The sequence below is a fragment of the Rhinoderma darwinii genome, chromosome 11 (genome assembly GCF_050947455.1).
Source record: "Rhinoderma darwinii isolate aRhiDar2 chromosome 11, aRhiDar2.hap1, whole genome shotgun sequence".
In the NCBI taxonomy this organism is placed as follows: Eukaryota; Metazoa; Chordata; class Amphibia; order Anura; family Rhinodermatidae; genus Rhinoderma; species Rhinoderma darwinii.
In genome coordinates, this window is record NC_134697.1 from 42,672,673 (window position 1) to 42,696,390 (window position 23,718).

General features: G+C 38.8%; 1 protein-coding gene across 1 annotated transcript in view; it reads right to left on the reverse strand.

The window, feature by feature from the left end:
• Positions 1–786: 786 nt before the first annotated feature.
• Positions 787–23,718, reverse strand: part of BICC1 (BicC family RNA binding protein 1) — a 225,003-nt gene continuing 202,071 nt past the window's right edge. The window contains exons 10-21 of the mRNA XM_075841183.1: positions 23,217–23,391; positions 21,677–21,838; positions 19,430–19,626; positions 18,277–18,415; positions 17,123–17,279; positions 16,876–17,035; positions 13,907–13,946; positions 12,931–13,085; positions 10,197–10,350; positions 7,739–7,899; positions 4,228–4,327; positions 787–3,376 (exon numbers count right to left, since the gene is read on the reverse strand). Coding sequence (XP_075697298.1) covers positions 3,246–3,376; positions 4,228–4,327; positions 7,739–7,899; positions 10,197–10,350; positions 12,931–13,085; positions 13,907–13,946; positions 16,876–17,035; positions 17,123–17,279; positions 18,277–18,415; positions 19,430–19,626; positions 21,677–21,838; positions 23,217–23,391 — 1,731 coding nt within the window. The 3' untranslated portion in view covers positions 787–3,245. The remainder of the gene's footprint in view (positions 3,377–4,227; positions 4,328–7,738; positions 7,900–10,196; positions 10,351–12,930; positions 13,086–13,906; positions 13,947–16,875; positions 17,036–17,122; positions 17,280–18,276; positions 18,416–19,429; positions 19,627–21,676; positions 21,839–23,216; positions 23,392–23,718) is intronic.

A 23,718-nucleotide genomic window follows, 5' to 3' on the forward strand; every position in this document is an offset into this window, starting at 1 on the left:
CTCTGTCAGATTCAATGAGCCAAGATATCACATTCACAACACAAGGCTCCATTTTTCCCAGAAGCGGCAGACTTGTGTTTGCGCCTTCCAGACAGAATGTTGATTGGATAATGATGGTGCATGGTTTAGAAGAAAAACGCTTCACTGTGCACCAAAATTGCACAAAAATTTTGTGCAAAACAAAAAACTGGCATGGACTAAAACATGTTTAGCAAGGAGCGCCAATTTTACCATACAGCGTGAGCCACTTAAAAAAATTTGGTGTATTTTCTGACTGCTTGGTCTAAGTCTACAATGTCTAAATATTAGACAGCATTAGTAAATTTTCCCCCGGGAGTGCACAACCTTGTATTCGACTACGGTGAAATTTCTCCTGAAGATGAGCTATTTAAGAAGACTACTGATCAATACCAAATTTTACAGCAAAAGGATTACAACTGTCTTGTATTCTATTTATATTGGTTCACTTACCACAGCTCAATTTTTCACTGAAACCTCATTGAGACGACCACACAAAATTGCAATGTATAATTGTATAATTATTTAGGTCCTTATTCTGTTGCTTACAACTTTCTAACCTACTTTATTCAATGTCAAACTACTTCTTTAATAAACAACCTATATTCATGCACCTCCTCTTTTCATGTGATGCCTCTTGTATATCATTGTTATGTTACATGTACTTACTGTAACTCCCTATAAAGACGGACTAAGAAAATAAAAAAAAAATAGAAAAATATATACATAAAAAAAAAGTCATCACACAAGTTGAGGGTTATAAATTTATTTTCTTGAAAATAACACGATTAGTTAAAAAACTCCATTTTAATGGTCGCAATCCACATTTAATTAAAAAAAGTAAAAAAACTTCAAAAAAAAAATAAAAATTGATGACCCACACCCCCCGAATGAAATATAATCTGTATCTGTTCTACATTTACAGATAACTTGTCACTCTCAAGGCATAACATAAAAGTAACAAATACTGGGATGAATGTAATCTGGCAAACATTTTCATTTATGGATCATCCTGTACTCATGACCAGATTGAATAGGGAAAGAAAAAACTGTGAGAAGGATTCCCTAGAAGTTTATTGTACATACAACATGCCCATTACTCTTGCAGTACCTTTGGGTGATATAGAATATTCCCGTGCCACACCCTGTCACATCAAAATATAAATCAAAGAACAAGTCATAGAATTTAAACAAAACAATGCTACATAAAGGGAGACACTCTAAAATTATAAAAAGTTTCAATACCCATATGTGTTTTATTAAAATGTGGAATTCCAAAGACCCATATGGCATAAAAAGCTAGTAGAAGTATAACACCACAAATCTATAAAAGGAAGTGGTTCACCAAATGTAGTGTTCAAAGCCCCAAAACCACCACTTAATAGTGACTTATCAATAGTTAGTTATTTTATTGCTGCTTTGCCTATGCCCATACATTTAACTCTGTGCAGCGAGAAAAAAAAAATAGATTTATATATATATATATATATCTTATAAAAAACGAAAACAAAAAACATTCCCTTTGTGTGCAAAAAGTCATGGTAAGTTAATTATGAAAGCAATCAATGGCATCAGTGTAAATTTAGGCTTATAGACCGTACCATGCCTTCAGACCCTTAAGGTGCCAGTAATCAAGAGCACTTATCCAGGTGGAAGCTCTCACTGCTGGTGCAGCTCCACATGTAGCTTTAAAGGGCTTTTCCCATAATCATTTTTTATCACTTATCCAGTGGATAGGTGATAAAAAAATGATCGGTGGGGATCCGACCGCTGGGACCCGCACCGATCCAGCTGTAACCTGGCCATCCATGTGTGTCACTGATAAATGGAGCGGTACTACACATGATTGGCCACTGCTCTATTAACTGTCTATGGGGTTGCCGGAGACAGCGCTCAGCTATCTCTGGCAGCCCCATAGAAAAGGAATGGGACAGTGGTCGAGCCTGCGCAGTATCGATCCATTCATATGGAGCGCACAGGGATGGCCAGGTAAGCCCATTCTTGTGATCGATGGGGTCCCAGATTTCGGACTCTGACTGATCAGATTTTTTCCATCGATGTGGTGTATAGGTGATAAATATTGATTATGGGAAAACTCCTTTAAGGCTTTACATGTAAAGATGATTTACAACATTTCTTCTTTACAGTCTAAGCAAATTTACAGTACATGCAATTCCTAGTTCTCTGAAAATGTAATCAGACGGCCTCCTCCTGGAAACACATTAAGACATTATCAAAACAAGGCAACGTGTGATGTCCTTCATGATCATTGTTACACAGCGTAACTTTAAGCTTCCTTGAGGTTTCACAGTATAAAAGTGATGGATGTGGTTGATGTGCGATCACCTTTGGTTATGGACATGCAAAAAGAATCCCCATTAGGCACTGGCTAAATGAACAGGCTTAGCGGTTTGTATTGCTTATTTAAATAAGAAGCCATAGGACAAGGAGATGGATGTTATCTGCTGGTATAAATATATGTAATAACATGCATTATTCATCTCCTGCTTCTTCGTTTGCGTTGTCATTATGGGGATGAATGCAAAGGAGAAGAAATTATAACTACAATGTCCACCCTGGTCCTTTCATCTGTTACAGTGAACTTGTTTCATTGTAAGCGTTCAGAGAATATTAAATAACAGCATAAAAAAAATTCAGCTACCAGTAATTGCAAAAATGGTTCCGTTTCCAGCTTACATTGGCATAAATGAAATACTTTACAATACGTACAAAGGATGAATTGTGGCTACTGTAAATGCATCAGGCTACGATTGATTAGTGAGAACGGTTTACATGGAGAGGAGAGAACATGAAATTTCCACAGGAGACAGTTGGGAGGATGTAAAGTGCAGAAATATCTGATTATTACTACTACGGAGTACTAGAAATTCCTTCACAATAAAACTATTAAGTCATGCCCTCGAATATCTGAGAGATTAATTCTTCATTCAGTAAAGGTAAAATTTCAGTGCATACATTATAGTTATACATAAAATACTAAAACATAAAACCATTAAATTTTTTTTCTGCTATTGCATTTCGGTCCAGTCTACATAGTCAAACAATACTTATCCCACATTTGGTGTTCTAAACAAGTATTTGTGTGAACACGTTACTTTGGTCCGTGGTACCTTGACGTTAAAGTGCTGATGGTACAAATAAAGAGTATGTTTGTCCACAGGTCAGCCATGTCCTCTGCACTTATGGTCAAGTGATCCTGCTGACTGCTACCAGCGACCGCTGACACTGGCAATGTCTGTGTGATACTGGCGTGGAAGCCTCCCACTGGCTCCTCCTTCCAGAAAAGCAGATCGGATATTAGTCGGCTCAAACAACTTTCTTCGGTTTTTATTCAGTTCTGTAAATAATGTAAGTCATTCTATTTAGAAATGAATATACTAAGGACTATAGTAGGGTGAATAATAGCGGTATATTTGCATAAAATAGAAGTATATTTTATAGCAGGAATTGAGCCCATACTTAAAGATGACAAGACATTACACATATTGCATAGTCAAAATTATATTCAAGCAAGAGAAAAACATTTATCAACTGCTATGGCACTTAAAGTTTGCATTGCCCTACTGATTAGAAATAAAAATATCTAAAACCAGACTGAAGCTCATTTCAAAACATCTCTCGAACGCCATCTCCTTCGTTATTCCTTAGTATATCTTAAAACTACCCCATTAACTAGCTCGGTTATCTCAGGTGGTAAAAAAACGGGTTCACGTATGGCCTTTATAATATCACAATTTTACAAATGTCTAAACTCGCCCATGTAAACATTCACACAGTCTCTCAACACATCAGTCTGCGATCTCAGGCAACGGGTATCAAGCCATTAATTTTCCTATACCGTATACTTAGTCTATTCTTTATTTACACTTTGCTATGAAACTTATATAACATAAGGACAGAAGTGGTGCAGGTGTTCAACTACCGGAGTCCCACACACTGACTTCGACACCCAGTATCAGTCTGCTTATTTTGTTGAACTAGTAAATAATCTTAAAAAATGACCATCAAATTCAAATGCCTGTGCATAAGGCAAAATCCCAGCCCCAATGAACGAAACCAATGTACTGAGTATCTCAAAAGCATCTGAATTAGCTTGTTAAAATCTGTTGCTTAGTACATCACTATTTACAATGCATATCACAGTGAGAATAACATAAGTAAAAAGATGGCAAGTAAAGGGTAGGTTACCAGAGATAGCCAGCAGCATTTTCCTTCGTGCACCAAATGTCGTTATGCCAAGCTCCTTGAAGTCCTGGTCGGTCAATGTAAGAAAGGTCTGTAGATCAATCTAGAGTAGCAAAAACAGGATTCTTGTGGTTACGGAGTCCAATAAAATGTTCATGTAGGTTTCAGTATAAAGAGCGTAGAAAGATTACGTAGAGATAGATATTTTGAAAGACGTTTCCTGACAGTTTTGTTTGTTGTGACACCAGAAAAATTATTAAACTGTCGTAGGGATCACCCACATAAAGATACTGAATGCACTTCTATCCCCTCAACCAAATATAGCCCATAACCAACTACATAGGGAAGTTTCATCCTAACTCCGTTCTGTGGCAGATTTCCTGGGTCATCTGTATGGAAAGGGACCACATATATACCAGTTACATTTACTTATTTTTGTGAACAAGAAAAAAAAAAAAGAAAGAAATTCCTTAAAAAAAAAAAAAAAAAAAAAAAAGTCAATGATAATGTTGCATTTGGTTCTGTCAAACCAGACATGGATGAGAAAAAAATCGGAGCGCATTTGGGTTTACCAGGCTGTATGATAATGAAAACAATTACAATAAAGTGCAGTTCTTACTTTAGGTATGCATGCTTCAAATCATACTACCGCACCAGACACACCCTGTAAAGGCCTAGTCTTCATGCAGTCAAGGAAATAAATTGTCCCTTGGGTAACACCATAAGTTTGCGTCCAACAATGGTTTTTATGTATGAAATCTGTCATTTTCAAGTGAAACAAAACCAGATTTCTACTTGGAAAAATCTACAATATCTGGTCAAACCAAGTCTATTATGTTTAAGACTTGAGGTATGAAGGCTGTGGTTTCCAAACCAAGTACAGACTCTCTTGTTAAAAAAATAATAATAATAATATCCTTGATCTGCCCATAATATTTCCGAGCTTTATTTAAAGCAAAACTATTGTGCAAGTCCAGGTGTGACTTCTACCAAGGAGCCAGCACAGAGTAGAAGAAAAGAACAAATCATCATGCAAATTACCAATAATTAAAAGGGTTAGTAACTCACACTACCCTCTGGGAAGTTCCCCTGAAGAAACTCACGAATAATTCTCATGGTTTGGCTTCATTTGATAGGGTGTTCCTGAGTGAGGGATCAACCGACTAATAAGGTAAAGAGAGCTACGAGAAGCAATTGGACTAAGCATTTTAATAGTAATAATTATCTGGTTCTTTTATTATTACAACTGGAACAAATATGTAACAGAAGTCAGGAAACCAAGCATTGTTTTATTCAAGAGTTCAACCCAAACATACATACATTTCCAATAAGAGGCTATATCCATCTCTACGCGCTCTTATAATGCCAGCTGTGGCAGACCATGGAAGCAATGGCTGGGTTTCTCCTACCTATTATACACCATATCATGACAGCTAATCATTATGGTATTAAATCAAAATTATAAAAGTGTATTTTGGCCAGATTCTTCAATTCAACAATAGGATACCAGTTCTCCTATCTGGTGGAAAGAAGCCCACTGAAAATTCAGGAATGACTGAAGTTAACCTCAAATATACACTCTCATGCGGCAAACGGATAGGGACCCAGGAAATGTAGATATCAGGAGTCATTATATGGTGGGACCCTGTGGCACTTTGTGATATTGAGAGGACAAGTGGAAAACTGAATATTTTGTTCAAGGAAAAGAAAATATTGTTTGTTTCCATTAATCAAGTGGAACCATTACATTGTCCCAGGGGACTAGTTTTATTGTTTAACATCCCAAGAGGACACCGGAACGGCTAAATCAGATCCCCAGAGAAAACTCATCAAACTACTCACCATATCTCAGCCACTTTCACCCCTGTAAGGGTACATCCACATACACAGTGAACACTACAGAATTTCTGTAAATATTTTTGCACATAAAACCTGCAGCGTATTACGGTAGCAGCAAAGTGGATGTGATTAGAAGAAATCTCATTCACGCACCGTGGAAAAAAAACCTGCAGAGAACACGTGCTTAAATTGACCTGCAGAGAGGATTCTGATTCTACAGCATGCCAATTTCTCTTGCGTAAACACTGGGGAATTTCTGCACAGGAAATCCAGATGGAAATTCTGCAGGTTTTACGCGGTATGTGGACGTACCCTTAGCGTCATATGGGGAATTGAGGTAATAGGATTTAGAGGATTTAAACCTTCACATATATTAGTAAGGCTAATTTTATAAAGTTATACTGACTTACACCGACCAGAAGGGAGGACAAAAGGACACTTTTTTGGCCCTTCGTCTGATAATGGAGCCCTATGGACACGTTTAGCGTGTAAGTCGGGAGCTTTCCCGATGTACACGCTAAACTTAGGAGCAAATCGTTATGTGAACAGGACCTTAACTGTATTTACGGCAGTTTCCGAACATAGTACTCTGACTCAAAAAGTTATTAGTACAGGTGTGCGCACAGGATCAGATTCCCCGTGCTCCTTACAGTGCTTACATACTCTTACTAGATAAAAAAAAAAAAGATGGATCGCCTTGATATAATTATGATAACCCCTCTTCTTGCTCCATTGAAAACAACGGTAAACTTGCTGATTTACACCTGCATACACTCAAGGGAGTAATCTGGGCAATTTGTATATTGGGGAATGGCTATGAAAAGAATTCCAAATGAATTATACCTTTTGAGGACGAAGGAAGTTTTTTCTTTTTTTCTGTTGAGGTCATGCATTATGAATGTTACAGGTAGGTGGAGGGACAACGCTTCACAATAAGATGCCGAAATTAAATGAAGTGAAATGTCAATGCAAATGATTTGCCAATTCACGAATATCTGACAAGGGCAGTATGCAAGTTCATAATATCAAGAGTCCCACTAAGGTCATTAAAGGGATTGCCCACGACCAGACAACTGATGACCTATCCGGACCCCACACCCATCAGCTGTTCCGGCTGCCTCTGGGCACCGGATGTTTTGAACGGTATGCAGTAGTTTGAGCCGGAAGCAGATGGCTCCAACTGCATAGGAACCGTTCTGCAAAACTGCAGCTCTGTTCCTATTCACTTAAATAAGAGCAAAGCTGCAATTCAGCAGAACGACCACTATGCAGTGGTCGGAGCCATCTGCTTCCAGCTCCAACTACTGAATGCCGTTCAAAATATCCGTTGCCCAGAGGCAGCCGGAACAGCTGATTGGTGCGGGGTCCGGGTTTCAGACCAGCACTGATCATAAACTGATAGCCTATCTTGTGGATGGGTCATCAGTTGTCCGGTGGTGAACAACCCCTTTAAGACCGAAAAAAAGGCAAAACTTTCCAGTATCTGTACATAAACATTTCACAGTGGGTTAAAGTGATCCAGAGCCTGTTTTCATGATAGCACCAAGAGAAGGCATCATTGTTACCGAACCACAAGCTATAAGAGAATTATTACAATGAACCCAGGGGAACGGCAGTGAGACGTCACCACACAGCTTATACTTTCATAATATAACATATCTGTAAACACACTGACCTCCTGTTGCTGGAAGATGTCAGTATATTTCCCCAGTCCAAGCTTGCTGAAGAGTTCAGGGATATCAGAACCTTTAAACGAACTATTCAGATTACATCCATTGCTTCCAGTTAGAGAGGAGATGCAGTCCATGTAATTGCTGTTGATCAGATATTGTTCGGCTGTGAAGTATGGTAAAGGAACAGTGAGGTTAACATAGGTTAGGGTAACATTTCAAATAAAATACTTAAAAACACCTGAAGTATATTCAAGCAGGCAATGTAAATGCAGGTCGATTGTCACAAAAGACATGCCCTGGAAATGCTGCAAACAGTACAATGGAGCTAGAGTACAGCATGGCCAAAAGGGAAAATCACCCCTGGGCCTCTGCCAATTCACCCCATCCACCAGTCTGCTCTAAACCTCACCCCAGGCAGCATGTCCTGAACATATGTTATGACTCCAGCTGCAGTATTATTCAAGCAATGTAAAGCAAACATATTTAACCACTATACAGAACTGTTAGGCCGGGTCCCACATAGCGTAAACACTGCAGAATTTCCGCAGCTCAATTCTGTGTGGAAATTCCACATTTCCAGTAGCAGCAAAGTGGAAGAGAGTTTGCAAATCTCAAGCCCAAACTGTGGAAATAAATGTGCAGAAAAGTCTTGCGAAAAGTGTTCTTTGGTGTGACTTTAAAATTTGCAGCATTATTCTGCACAGTCTTTGTGGAAGATGCTGCGTGTTTGGCCCATAGACCTTAATAGGGAACATAAAATTGGCACTAAAATGCGCAGGTTAAGTTTTGTACCACTGGAAATCCGCATTGGCACATATTGTTTGCTACATTTAATACTTTACACTAAATCTTCAGGTAAAACCAATGCAGATCTTCACAGCAATGTGCACAGTAAAAATGCTGCGGATTTCCGTCACTAATTTACCTGCGTTTGTTTGAGATTTTGCTGCAGATTTTGAGTACAAAAAATATGGTGGAAACCTGTTCCATGTAAAATCCTCTTTGTCTGGATAAAAAAATAAAAATTAAAAAGAAGGTTCACTGTCCAGAGGCGACAAGCCTGCTTTACCATAAGAACTGTGAATTTGTGGAATAGCCTACCTCAGCGGCTGGTCACAGCAGGAAAACGTCAAAAATGTTTTAGGTCATCTTTTAGAAAAAAATGATATCAGTGCCTATGTCAATGTATAGAATTCTTGTTTGAATGTTGATCCAGTCTGACCGCCACTTGAAATGAGGGACCTTTTTTTCTTAAAGGGCAGACTGGCTTATGCTTCATGGGTTTCTTTTCAATAGGGAGAAACAAAGTTCTAAAGTTTACCCAAACCCCTTACCTTCAACCACACTTTTTCCTATCCCTTGACTGAACTTGATATACGGATGTAGCCAAGTTTATCTGGACTCTGATCATTTGCTGCAGCGTGATATCACACAACAAAAGCCATTGAAAAAGTAAAGTTAAAGTTTTGTCACTTTGTATTTAATGCGTTAAATATCAAGACAAAGATGGCTACATCTTTACAGGTGTCTTTTTTAACCGTACTTACGTGTGGTCACATTTTCACTGCGGCATGATAGTCATTTAGAGCATGTATGTCAATATTAATTGGGCATAATTATGGCAGTATTACTCCGCAATTTTAGTCTTTCCAAAACAAATATACATTAGGAAGCGGACCCTCAGATTTATTTCAGATCTTGATTTTGCTCTGGCCTACACTACATACAGTATCTCCACTGATGTAAAAACTAGAAACGACCCACCCTGCAATATGAAAGCATTCCTAGTGTGTATCTGTTAATCCCATGCACGATCCAAATTCTAAGAAATAGACCATTAATCACAAACAAGCATCTTAACCGCAGGAAACAAATGTGTTAAACAATATTGGGAACATGGGCATGATGACTAGCACATTCTACATTGTATTAATGGCTTTGGAGGTGTTCCGTTGAGTTGTAAAAGCACATAGTTGCAGATGGTACTTACTATTCTCAATGATTTATAGCAGGGGGTATATTATTCCTTATAATACACAGTTAAGCAGAACAACTTTTTGAATAGGAAAGACATTAATCACGAATTGAGGCTACAGCAGGTGAGGTGGATTTCCCAGCAGCACCATCCAGTGCCAGCCACAGTTTGCCACCATACAAGGACCAGCCACAGCGAGCACCTGCAGCCATAATACTGTGTAGCACCGTTCACCTTAACATTTTCCTTTGACGTGTATTATATAAATATAACAAATTCATGTAAAAAAAAAAATTATGGTTATCTAAAGGTCTTAAAATGCCATCATTCTGATGGTATTATTTATATTCAACAGATTATAATGTGCTAATGTATTGGCGTCTAATATTTTACCAAGTGCAAACCCCTAAAAAAATTATACAACCTCGCAGCAGATAGCAGATTACTCTGTATATACACATCTGCAGTTCATAACAAAGGCTTACCAGATTTATTCTGCTTCCTCTTGGGACTTCCGATAGATGACGAGTAGTCGATATGAGATGAGTCAATCCCGTTTCTGTCCCTCCAGTTATCAGAGTCGCTGCCATTTCCTAGTTGTTCTCGACTATTTGACCGTGAGAGAGACATTGAAGATGCCTTAAAAAGAGAAATGTCAGAAAGAAATTAACAAATAGCATATATGTTCATATAAAAGGATGACAGCACCACTCTCATAAAGCAGTGACACAGTTTCGATACTATAGATTTACAAGACCATAGCCTGAGGCGTATACTAACCTTACAGCACCTCTAAAACACTGGATATATATATCACATAAACACAAATGTTTGAAGAGCACATTCCAACAAAATGAAACAAAACGTGTATGCAGTGTGCAAGAACACCTGTGACTGCAAATTTATACAGCACACAAAAAATGGCAACAGCACACTGCGAACACTAATGTAACCTAACCGCTAAATATAAATAAATATGAATTACTGCTAAATCTACTTACAATAGGGAGGTTCTTAGTGCACCTTTTGATCAAAAAGTGTTTGCCCACCTGCCACGCTGAACATACACCCAGAACTGGGACTAAGCCTACATATATTTGGGGATATGTGTAGAGTAGGTCCCCACCTATGGTGGACACCATGTTGTGGCAGGTGGGCAAACACTTTTTGATCAAAACGTGCACTAAGAACCCCACTATTGTAAGTAGATTTAGAAGTAATGCATATTTGTGTATATTTAGCGGTTCAGGTTACATTGGTGTTTGCAGTGTGCGGTCACCATTTTTGTGTGCGCTGTATGTATGTGTGAATATATATATATTGATAAAGGTCCTATTGTTGGACAGAAACGTCGCTGTTTGTTGGCTGAATAAACCACTTTGTTTTCACCACTTTGAGTGCTGCAAGATCTCTATTTTTTATACTACCTAGTCCTTGGATCTGGATTGCTTGCTTGGCACCTGTGCATCTTCTCTAGTGAATGCTGCTGTTTTCTTTTGTTGCTATATATATATATATATATATATATATATATATATATATATATATATATATATATATCAACTTTTGATCAAAAAACTTTTCACCAGTTGGATTTAGACCGTAAAAACAAAACAGTTGCTACCTGGAAACCATCATTAAGCAGACTAGCCAACATTAAAGTGTGCGTGTGGCCACCCCACCCCTCTCAGCAATGCATACACACCAGCCCGCCAAACATTGAGAGAAGGGCTGGGGGAGCGCTCCCTCATGAGTACACCAGACTCAACTATGTGGATCTAATCTTGGACCTTGAAATTGTAGATTGTATTTCTTCTAATATGTGTTTACAGTGGTTGCCCACACACTGGAAATCAGATGATTGTCGTAAGTCTGACTGATGAAACACCCAGCAATCTATTTGTATCATAAGGAGAAATATAGTAAGTTTGGAATAAAATTGAAAGTTATTACTCTCACCCACAAAGCTCTCCATAGTGCTGCACCTTCTTACATCTTCGACTACCACCCTAGCCATGCTCTACATTCTGCCAACAACCTTAGATTCACATCCTCTATAATGTGAACCTCCCACTCCCATCTCCAAGATTTTTCTCGCGCTGCACCCGTCCTCTGGAATACGTTACCCCAGACAATCAGATTAATTCCCAACACCCATAGTTTTGAGCATGCTCTGAAAACACATCTTTTTAGACAGACCTATAACATTCCCTAATCGGACTCCTTTCCTTGGCCCCATTACTACATTAGTCATCAGAACCTGACCCCCTCATTCAGTATGAGGGGGTCAGGTAAGCAGTATCCCCCATATTCCTTGCTTCCTACTGCACTTCATATCTGTTGATATACAGATACTGGCTGATGACCGGCTCATGCAGCTTTATGTGTACTACCCCATTATATAAAGGGTGGCTGGACCATTGTACTGAAGAAGAACTTTTTACATTTTGTGTCTCCCCTATTTCCTCAGATTGTAAGCTCTTGCGAACAGGGTCCTCACACCTCTTGTTTTCATTATTCAATAGTTTTGTCACTATGTAATGTTGGATATTGTCTGTACACGTTCCCTCTGAATTGTAAAGTGCTGCGGCATATGTTGTCGCTACATAAAGAATATTATTTGGTGCTGCTCTTTGCACCTGCTCTGGTTAATAAAAGAAGGTCCCTAGCAGGGGATGACCCTCTGATGTCCGTGTGCTCTCATTAGGGCATATGCACAGGGTGTGTCTGGTTGGGATAGGCCCTTTAATTAGGTGTTTAGACATGACTGCTTATTGCATCCATGTTTAAGGGTGGTAAATAGTAATGAATAGGCACATACAATCACAAATTCTATCTTCTCAAGGGTGGTATAATTTAATATGTTGCCGTTACACAGACCTGTTACAGGGGGAGGACTTGCAAAATGACAATACATCTCTGCCAAGAGCCACATATAAAAAATTTTTACTTGCCTCTATAATATCTGACTTATTATGTATGTGCCAAAAATAAGAAGTACAGAAGCATATCCTGGCTACCAAGGTTGATCTATGAACATATGGGAGCAGTAGGAACTTTATTACAGCTAGGATATTAGAGTGACGTAGATTTTCCATGCACATCATAGCCCAAACTACATCTCCTCATGGAAAACTGACAATCTCGCTATTTAAGCCAAGGTAATAAAAATAAAGTTTGGCAGAAAGACGTTGCAAGTGCTAAACTTAAATGAGATACCTCGTATGTTGTGCTCATGGTCGGCTTGTATGGCACATGGTTAGCGCGTCTCAACTCTTTAATGGTTTCTGCTGGCATCGATTTTGAGAAGCCCAGACCACTCCAGGTATTTGTTGGTGTTCTCACTTCTGTTACAACCGGTTTCTTCAACATTGCTGAGGTGAAGAGATGAAGATGTTTTTGTTAAGCCATGCTTTTTACTTAAGCTCAAATATTATACATTCATATTAAAAAGTACAGTATACTCAAGGCATCACAAACTACATTGTCCAACGGACAAACATGGAAAAGTTGAAATCCATAATAGCAGTACCTAAAGGGGTAGTCTACATTGGGCTAATTGCATTAGCCATCTTCTTGCTGAAGGGGGAGCCACATATGGCCTGGAACCCGAGTCTTGCGACCCCCACCAATCTTAGAATGTAATTGACAAATGGCACCATTTTAAACTGTTATACAATTAATATTGTTATTAGGCCATTACGTGTTGGTATTATTTGAGAACTGTATGGTGGTGTCTCCTCAGGAATTGTGTAGCACTGCTGCTTAGGTACTATACAGTATATTATTTTTGGAGTGTATAGTGATACTGTACAGCATTGTTTATTTAGGCAACTGTATGGAAGTATTATTTGAAGAATGTATGCCACTGTCTGGAGACCATACAGTAAATATAGGCACTGTATGGTACGGTTATCTGTGCACCGTATGGCAGTACAGAAAATATGGACAGCCACCAACAGAAGGTAACGAACAGCGCATTCTCCAACACAAGGCCAACCCTGTTCATGGATAAGTGATTATAGCTATGCTGAAGCATTACTATAATCTGCAATGTAAGTATGAGTCTACCTTTATTGGATGTACTTGTATTTTTAGTTTTTTTATTGTAGCATCATAACCGTCAAATGAAAATGACCCCAAAAAATGTAGGTCCTTAAACGAAGGGGGAAGAAAAAATCCCAATGCTACATACCTTTTGTTGCTAACAATTTCTTTTGTTCATAGTCATAGTCCTGTAGACAAAAGACAAAAATTTAAAAAACAAAACGCACAAAAAAACAAAAATGTTATGACCTTTCATCTCTATCACATTAAGGCTTCATTGACATCTGTGTCAGGGCTCGGTTCATGCGTTCCATCGGAGCTTTCCGTCAACTCTGACTAAGACAAACAGAAATCATAGGTTTCCGTTTGCATCACCATTGATTTTAATGGTGACTGATCCGGTGCAAATGGTTTCCGTTTGTCACGGTTGTGTAAGGGTTTAGTCGTTTTGACGGAATGACTAGTGTAGTTGACTCCGGTACTGCCTCAGTCAAAACGATGGAATAAGATAATTATACATAACATGGCCGTTGCAGCCAAGTACGCCATTTCCATACAGTGGTTTATAATTCACTGTAGAATCAATATACAAGATTACTGCAGAATGCTACTGGAAACAGACAACACTTCAAAGCTCATTAAAATTACCTGTACTCTAAATGTCAAGATTTGCTACCATTCAACCTTATTATATAACAAATTAAAAGCTATCGAGAAATATATATTCTGTGCTGATTTCCATTACCAGCCCAGGTAGCTCTAGTTATATTAGTACAATAGATCTTGAGTTTTCTGCCTGCTAAGCACTTCTACAGTTGAGCATTATTGATCTTGATTCATCTGATGTATTGATCATCTTCATCTAATGTATTTAACTGCCTTGATACACATTGTGATTTTGAGGTAATTATTCCATTGACACGCATTTTCTTTGTAATATGTTGCACCAATTAGTTTTTCAATTTGAAAAAAACAAACAAAAAAACCCCACAAGTTTATCTCATTACTTTATAAAAATATATACAAAAAAAAACACGTAGGCCCCATTTACACGAACTTATTTTTATCTATCCGTAAATACTGTCTGTAAATGCGGATGCGTAGTCATCCGTAGCTTATCAGTATATACGGAAGGATGTCCGTAAATACGGTCCGTATTGCATCCGTATTTACGGATCCATAAATAAGAGGGAGACTGCAAATTATGTCACCAAAATGTTGCATAGCAACGCTTCTGCAAATACGGATGGCTTATGGATGCACATCTGTAGCCGTCCATATTTACGGAAGCGCCCATGGTTTCTATGGGAGAGTCCGTGCCGTAACTACGGACAAGAATAAGACCGGTTCTATAATTTTTTTCAGCACAGACACCCATCCGTAAAAATACGGAAAGGTGTCCATGGCCAATAGAAATGAAATACGGTCCGTAACGAAGGATGAAATATATAGTAGTGTGCATGGGGCCTAAACCAGAAATAAAGCCACCATACTGCCGGGGGACCTGCTTTTAGTTAATTAAAAGGCTTGTCTCACTAAAATAACGCCTTTACATTTGTCCTATTAGGGTATATGGACTTCATAGAAAGGGTTTACTACTTGACAACCCCCTCTTCTCTATGAGCAAGAGAGGAGAACCGCTAACAAAGAGTGTCTCTCGTTCTAGCAGGCCCGGGCTTGTTTATTTATTAGATAGACGGCCATTCATTTGAATGGGCAGAATGTAATACTTCATTTTCCCTTCAGAATCCGCTGCAGGTGAAACGTGCATGGCGGAACACATCTTTCTCTGGTAAAACATGCGGGGAGTGACTCAATAAGGTGCTGGTAGGTGGTCTCCAGTATCTGGAGCCATGCTGACTGCAGTGCATCCCACATTTCCATTGGGATATGGGCATCCATAGAGCGAACAAGACGATCGAGGTGGTCCCACAGATGCTCAATTGGGTTCAGGTCTGGAGAATTAGGGGGCCAGGGAAGTCTTGGTCGTGCTCTTCCAACCACTGTCGGACATTTCTAGCCGTGTGACATATCGCCTTGTCTTGGTGGAAGATTCCACCTGCCCCAGGGAAGACAAACAGCATGTATTGGTAGACGTGATCTGCAACGATTGATTCATGCCCAAATCGGTTTAGAATGCCTTCCACATGGAGTGTGCCCAGAAAATGCCATGAAAAAATTCCCCAGACCATAATGATGCCACCACCAAGTTGTGTTCTTCCAGCAATGGTTGCAGGGTGTTTGTTCTCTGAGGTTTCTCGCCTGATACGCCAATGTCCATCCATTAAATGAAGCAGAAAACGTGACTTATCGGAAAAGGCAACCCTTTGCCAGTCATTGGTGGATTCTGATACAGCCTTTTTTTCTGATGCACATTTGTTAGAATAGGAGAAGTGAGCATCCGTCTGCTTTGGAGACCCATAAGAAGTAGGGTTCGCTGAACTGTTGTTTATGACACACGTCTGGTAGCCCCTTGTTGCTTTTCACGGTGTGCTGCTCCACTGTAGCGTGTCGTTCAGCCCTCACGCACCTTTGTAGCAGACGTTCACCTCTCACATCAATGGCATGTGGTGCTCCGCAGTTTCCACATCAGTTATTCCCAATGGTGCCATTAGTATATTAAGTACACACTTTCACCACAGCAGCACACAAACAGTTCACAGACTGCGCTGTTTGATAAATACTGCCACCCTTTGCCAGAAAGCCAATCATCCATTTTTGCAACTGTGATAAATCGCCCCTTTTATCCATGGCAACAATGAGTGATAAGTGTTCAGACAGCCTATCGCACATTTTATATGCCCGCCAAGCCAGCCCACAACACAAAAAGTAGGAGATGGTCATAGTATCGTGAATCGATTATTTTTGTTTATTTTCTTCGACAGTTTGGATTTGCATCTGGACATGGAAGTATAAAATGCTGGTACACAGACTGGGTGGTAGTTATCTCTGTTTGGAGGATCCAGAGACTTGGATTTTTTTTTAAATTAATTATGATACCTACCCATCATGGTCTTTACCCGTTGAGGACCAAGCAAAGTTTCCTTTGTAGTAGTTTTATTAAGACTCCCCGAGAGTGTTCACAAATAGGATCTTCGCTCATATCGTAAGGATTACCTGCACATTGGCGTATGATGACTGTGAGGTAAGTCGTACTCTTTCTGAATTCTGTTGTGCGGCGCGTTCTGCTGCTCGTTCACTTCCCGGGGCCTTTTTGTCAGTGACTGTACCTTCAGGAGAGCTCATCTCTGAATCACAGAGTAATCGTTCTGTACTACTATAAACACAGAAAGACGAACATTACTAAATAAAATGGTTCACGTGTTCACCAGGTGTCTCTTGAACACCCAAAGTTACAACTTACTGTAAGTGAGAGTTCTTTGTGCCTTGCAGTAATTCCACCGTCTGCCTCTTAGTACAGGGCACTTTGGCAGAATTCAGCATTTGTTTGAGATCATTTGTATTGGCTGAATGTGATGGACTCCTTGGCATTCCTACTTCCACAAATGCATCATTACAACCTGAAAAGCAATGAAAAAAATAAAATAAGTCAATGAAGAGTGTTGGATAAAAGAAAATATATATTATCGTACCAATGTATCTACAGTACCTACCAAATTTCAGCCAGCGCCCTACCTGTCCACATCCAGACAGCACCCTACCTATATGGCACACTGCTGTTTTTCACCACACAGGGCAGATGTTATATTGTAGTGGATTAATTTGAGAAATATCTGAAAAATATCCTCATACTAAATATAATAGAGAAATAACACCTCAGACGAGCTGCGTACAAAAGTGGTGACCTTGTGTTGCTTCAATTGTGCTCTCCTATTTCCTTGAGCTCCGTGTTAGAAAAAAAACAAACTAAAAAAGACCCTAAACGCATGCATGCTCTGCAGATGTGGTTTAATTTATGTTGTATCTCTCTTGTCCAAGTCTTCTGTCGGCTTAAGAAATGTTTTGCACTTAAAAGGGACTTACAAACAAGTCTGCTTAAACGTTTGTAACAGGTAAAGATTGTAAAATAAATGTAAGAAAGACACGGGCAGAAAACATACAATGTTTACCAATTTGAAAGTAATAAATAGCCCTTCACACTTTTTTTTTTGTTCTGTCTTATGCCAGTCCCCTCCAGTTGTATCGTCTGTGACATCAAGTATATTTGCATTTATAGGACTTCCTGGAGGAAAGATTGGCTGAAACATTAGGTGCTAATACATTTACATGCTGAGCAGGTTGCTGGTCAAGGTTTCCAAATTACAGATGGACAACCAATCCGCTACCTATTAGCACCATTGAAAATTACATGGAGTTATGCCTTCACCCATATTCAGTCATACAAGTAACTGATAATTTTATAATTGAATTACATTTTGATATAAAGTCAGATCAAACAAATTTTGGAAAAGCAATGATACTCAAGGAAAGTTGTAGAAAAAAATAAAAATAAAAAGTAATGAGTCACAAATAGAAAAAAGGAACATGAATGGATACAGGATCAGCCTATGGTCCTACCGTCTGAATCCACCTTTGTGCTTGTTTGGTCAGGTGAGCTGCGGTTGTTTGACTGTCTAGATGGTTCAGGTAAGTGTGCCTTCATCACCTTGTCCGCCAGAGATGATGTAGATATTGTGCCATATTTCATGTTTGTAGACTGCAACATTGAAAGTTATATTAGGACATTTTAATGCAGAAGTCTGAAAAAGTGTACATTTACTATCAAGAATTAAGTGCAGAAGAACAGCAGTAGAGAATTAAAGACATTTACATCTTCTGAGCAGGCAGAGGCAACACAATTTTAGTGTCCGATACCAACCTGACAATCAGTCGGATTGTCGCTGCTCCAGTTTCTCTAATTCCTGGTGAACAGCTGCTCTCATCAGGGGATGCAACGTCTGGGCATATATTTGCCCTGCAGTGGCCACCGCTGGATAAGTGTATTATATGAAGCCATTCAAGTGCATGGCTGACTATAATACACGTATGGGCCAAGTCAGCCAGAACTGCTCTTTGCAAGCGGCCTTACCATTCGGCTCCAAATGGGGGACCCCTCTCTATGATGTACAAATACCCTAATAGGTTACGGTTTTAATTTGTCCAGCGGCAGATTACAATTTATTAAATTATAGCTTTGCCATATAGACCCTTTTCATATTACTATAAGAGAAAACCTTTGGTTAACATATACAAATCTATTAGGGATGTTGCTAAACAGCAATTCTTCATCCTAAGGATATTTATAAGAATCTGTGTTTTAAGCAGAGTGCTCAGAAAGTAACTAAAAGGGCTAACAGCACGATCACATTTCTCACTGTTACCCTGTAGATGTAGCAGATTATACTCCAGAGCCCAATGATATTAGCGGTTCACTATGTAACTACTATTGACACAATTTCCTAATATTTGGGAAGGTTCACATTTGGAGCATTACACTACTAAACGATTGTGCATTTTTCCATGCGATATAATGGACCATGAATCAAACTACTTTTATCACTTTCAAATTGTGACTCATTTATGTCGTATGAGTAGCAGGTCTCTTATATTTTTTTGATTATTTATATCATAAACATAGGACTGCACGAAGGTAAAAACTTGCATACAATAGAGTACCACTACCGGACCTTTGAAGTAGAGAACTGGGGGCCAATATGTAGTCAGTACTTACTTTCACATGACCGTTTAATGCTGATGCTACTTTCTTGCATTCAGAGTGCATTCCATTCATATGGACATCAACTGGGGTCAGTCCAGGTGGTGGAGATGGAGTATTTTGACCATAGTTGGGCACCCCAGATAGAAGAAAGCTAGTTAACGTGGCCTGTGCAGCCGATGGCACCATCATATGTGGTATAGCAGAAAACCCTTTAAAAAAAAACAAAACAAAAAAAACACATAATGAACAAATTCTGTGTCAGCACAGTTCATGGAAATGAACACAACCCCTATTAAATCACCATACACACTTGGTTTTCATATGCCCTCCTGGTTTCTAGTCTCACTGACTAGTAAGATCTTGTAGTTTTTTGCTTTTTTTGGGGAAAATCCTTTCAATAACAGCAAAATATTTGTGCATATCCTTTTATAAAGACTGTTTTAGTAAGGAAAAAATATGGGCTAGCATCTAGGGCCAACTTAATATTTCTGTGTATAATAATGTTTAATAATAAATATTAAAAAAAAAAAAAAAATCACAAAAAACTCAGAGCTGAGAATGAAGGACTCAAGGATTTACAGAAAGTAAGGTCTTGCTCACATGGTGCTCAAAAAATGACACATCGTAGGGCTATTTCTGGTTATTAAAAAATTAGAAGCCCTGTTTTTTGTAATCTCATTCAACCCCTAAATTACCTAATGATTTAAGGGAGAAAATGGAAACAGGACAGCCAAACAGAGCCGCATAGTAACCAAGTCTTATCTTAATAAGAACAGCCCATTCTGTTTCAGACCGATTTTTCCTGTTTTCATAGTAACCTAGACTCGAAGGTTTTTTTTGGCAATTCTATGTCCTTTTCCATTCTAAAGACAATGTTGGTCAGAAATTATTTCCCAGGATGGATTAGAACTGCAACCGATAATTATGTTTAATGCCACAGAGGCAGATCATAATGGAAAGTATATAACTTGAGGAATTTGTCAGAAGTAATGAAAAACAGGTCAAACATTCTACACGGATTAATCTGCAATTTATTTTGGTTAGGATTTGTGGGTTAAGTAAAGAGAACTTGAAAAGCAAATTTTTAACTTTGCCTGATATAATTTTACAATTTTGTTGGCAATAATGTAATTTTTCTTAAGGTTTTAGATTTCAAGGACTCAGTAGGAGTGTAAAAAATACATTTTATGTGGATGCAGTAATCGAATTGTATCTTACAATCGTAATACTACGTCCAGTGATAATATAGGATCCCAGACACTAATGACCCAGGAGCTTGAAATAAAGAATACCCTTATCCAGATTCTGCCCTTGGAGGCTTTTTCTTTTTTTGGTACATGTAAAGGCTATGGACACCTATGCACATATTTTTTTTTTTTTTAGTTCATTCGCTTCCAAATGCAAAGCTAAGCAACATTTTAGATAGTCTTAAAAAATAAATTTCCAACCATTTTGCTGCTGTAGAGTCTGTGCAGCTCCTGTAGATAACTGGCTCTGCTGCTGCTCCTAACTCAAATAAATCAGTCTGCTTCTCCTGACAAGCTGAGCAATCTGCTCCCCCGCCCCTTCTCTGTTAGAGATTGCAGCAGGGAGGGGAAGAAGGTTGTACACAGCTGTTTAGAAATTGGAGAAAGAGGAAAGCATCCAAGTGTTCAGGGAGGGTAGATAACACAAGCTGTCAGTATCAGAGTGTAGAGGCTATCTGTGTAGAGGGAAAGTTGTGCTGATACATAAGAGTTATGTGATGACAACAGCATTTAGGGCACACAGATCTCACATTCTTCATGAATTACTGGGAGGGACAAGCACGCAAAGTCTGAAACTAGAGCAGCTTGCAAACTGAATATGGGCGGGGGGTCTGGACATGAATGAAGGAACGAAGATTGCAGCCTGAAACCTAGTGGTTACCTGGTGTTAAAAAGTTGCACTAACATATATAAAGATATTTTTTTCCATGTTAAAGGTTTCCATAGCCTTTAACATATTTTGATTATAGAGGCAATGTTAGCTATTAATCGGTTTGGTCCTTGCTACTTTTTTTTTACTGCTATAACCTTTAGGAGTCACTGTTGCAAGGGGTTTAGCCTATTACCAAAAGGCCCATTACACTTGCAACACAATAAGCTCAATTATATCTAATTTTAACACCATTTAAACAAACCGTAATCCAACAGTTTTGTAATAAATGGTAGTTGCAAACCTAAAAAAAATTGTCTAACATTATTATACAAATTCTGAATTTAAAAGAGCTTCAGTCACCTGCAGCGTTGGTCGCGTTAGCTAATGAAGTTGCCCACAATGTTGGACTTGGTGCAGCAGAACTGGGGCTGTGTAGGGGGCTCAGAGAACTATTAAGGGCATTCAGCAGAGTATTTTGTGCTGTAGAGGAATTAATCGATAAAGCATTGGGGCCCAGGAGACCTGTAGAAGAAGTGAAAGGAGAATTATTTTAAGAGTTACCGCATTATATTTCCTATATGTGTTAAGCCGTCTTGCTGAGGTATAAACTTTAGTGTTATGTGGAAATATTTCATCATTAATGAATCTGATATTAAATAGGTTCTTTGGGACTCTAGAAAAGTTTGTTCAAGAAAGCACAGTATGTTCTCTCCCATTCTCCCAAGAAAGCAAGTTTTCTGTTAGTCACAGCGATAAGCTTTCCACATTGTGAATATTAATAGACCAACAGCTTGTAAATGTAAAGTTTTTAGTAAATTTCCATGTTCTCAAATTGGAAAATATAAAATTAGTGGTCATGAGAACAGACAATGCTCTTAAATTCCTAATAGAAAAATGGGCGGCACAGTAGGACAACAACCTCTAGGGTAACAGGGTGCAAGCCTCCAGGAATCCGAATTATTAATCCCCAGGTATAGACAAAGATAGAAATAGAGGCAGGACTACAATAGTCATATCAAAAAGGATTTATTCACCCATCAGTGCAATAGGATGAAACGTTTCAGCTGCTCAATGCAGCCTTTGCTAGACATGAATAAATCGCTAGAGGTGAATAAATCCTTTTTGATACGACTATTGGAGTACTGCCTCTATTTCTATCTTTTTCTTAAATTCCTGTCAGTCAACCAATTGAAGTTCACGTAAACAGTAGATTGCATTAGTCTGCATAGCAAACGCTGATAATATGGGCTTTAAAGTGTCACCATCATGAGACAGCGGCACTTTAGATGCAGGCATCTATAATATGCTTAAGGCCACTTTCACCTGGAAGTATTTTGCATCAGTATTTGTAAGCCTAAAACAGGAGTGGAACAAAAACCGGGAAAAGGTAGAATGGAAATATTTGTAACTTTCCGTGTTTTATACCCACTCTTGGTCTTGGCTTACAAAATACTGATCCAAAATACTGCCGTTTTAAAGTGGCCTAAGGGTAGTTAAAACAGTGGGCAACTGGATGTCAGGGGTGCAGTAAGCGGTTCGCTCAGTCCTCTAAAATGGATGTGCAGTTGGCGCTTCTGGAAGAGATCCCCATCAATCAGTAGCGCCGCTGGAATAGGTCACGAATAGTGACTGGAGTCAGCTGACTCTTCCTGAAGTGTTGCCCACTTGACCTTTTCAGAGGACTGGATGAGTGGCTTACAGCATCCCTGAACTCGCCTGCTGGAGCACCCACCATTCTAACTACTCTACTTTTTTTAAAATTATTATTAGATTTCTATCTAAACGGCTTCTTTCTCATGACCATCCCTTTAATAAAAAACAAAATCATATTGGTCGATGCATAACTACACTTGAATTTTGGTAATAATAGCAAGAACATGTAACAGAAGCTATGACTCACCTAATCCAGTAAGTCCCAAACCTGCTGTCAGGATATCCAGTCCATGATAAGGCATTGAACAAGATAATGTGGACGGACTTGTAATGGCAACTCCACTGCTGTCAAGTCCAAGAAGACACTTTCGGGCTTCATACATATTTAAGGCATTTCGTTCAACACTTTTTACAATCACTGACTGAAACAAAGTAATTTAAAAAATACAATAATTACATTTAGAAACGTATTCTGCCAATGCATGGGAATGAAGCTAAATGGTGTCTACGCGACAGCTAGAAGTCAGACATCTAGGGATAATTTGAATTGGTGTAGAAGTTGTAACTCTAGACAATTAGTACAAAATTGGAAAAAAGTAACCGTACTAAAATTTATGAATTATTATATGTCCATGATTTCTGTTCACGACTACATTTCTTGATCATGCAAACAAGAACTTACATACAGAAAATGCTCTAATTTAGCACAACTATTTTCTTACGACCTATTAATTTCCATAAGATCCCTT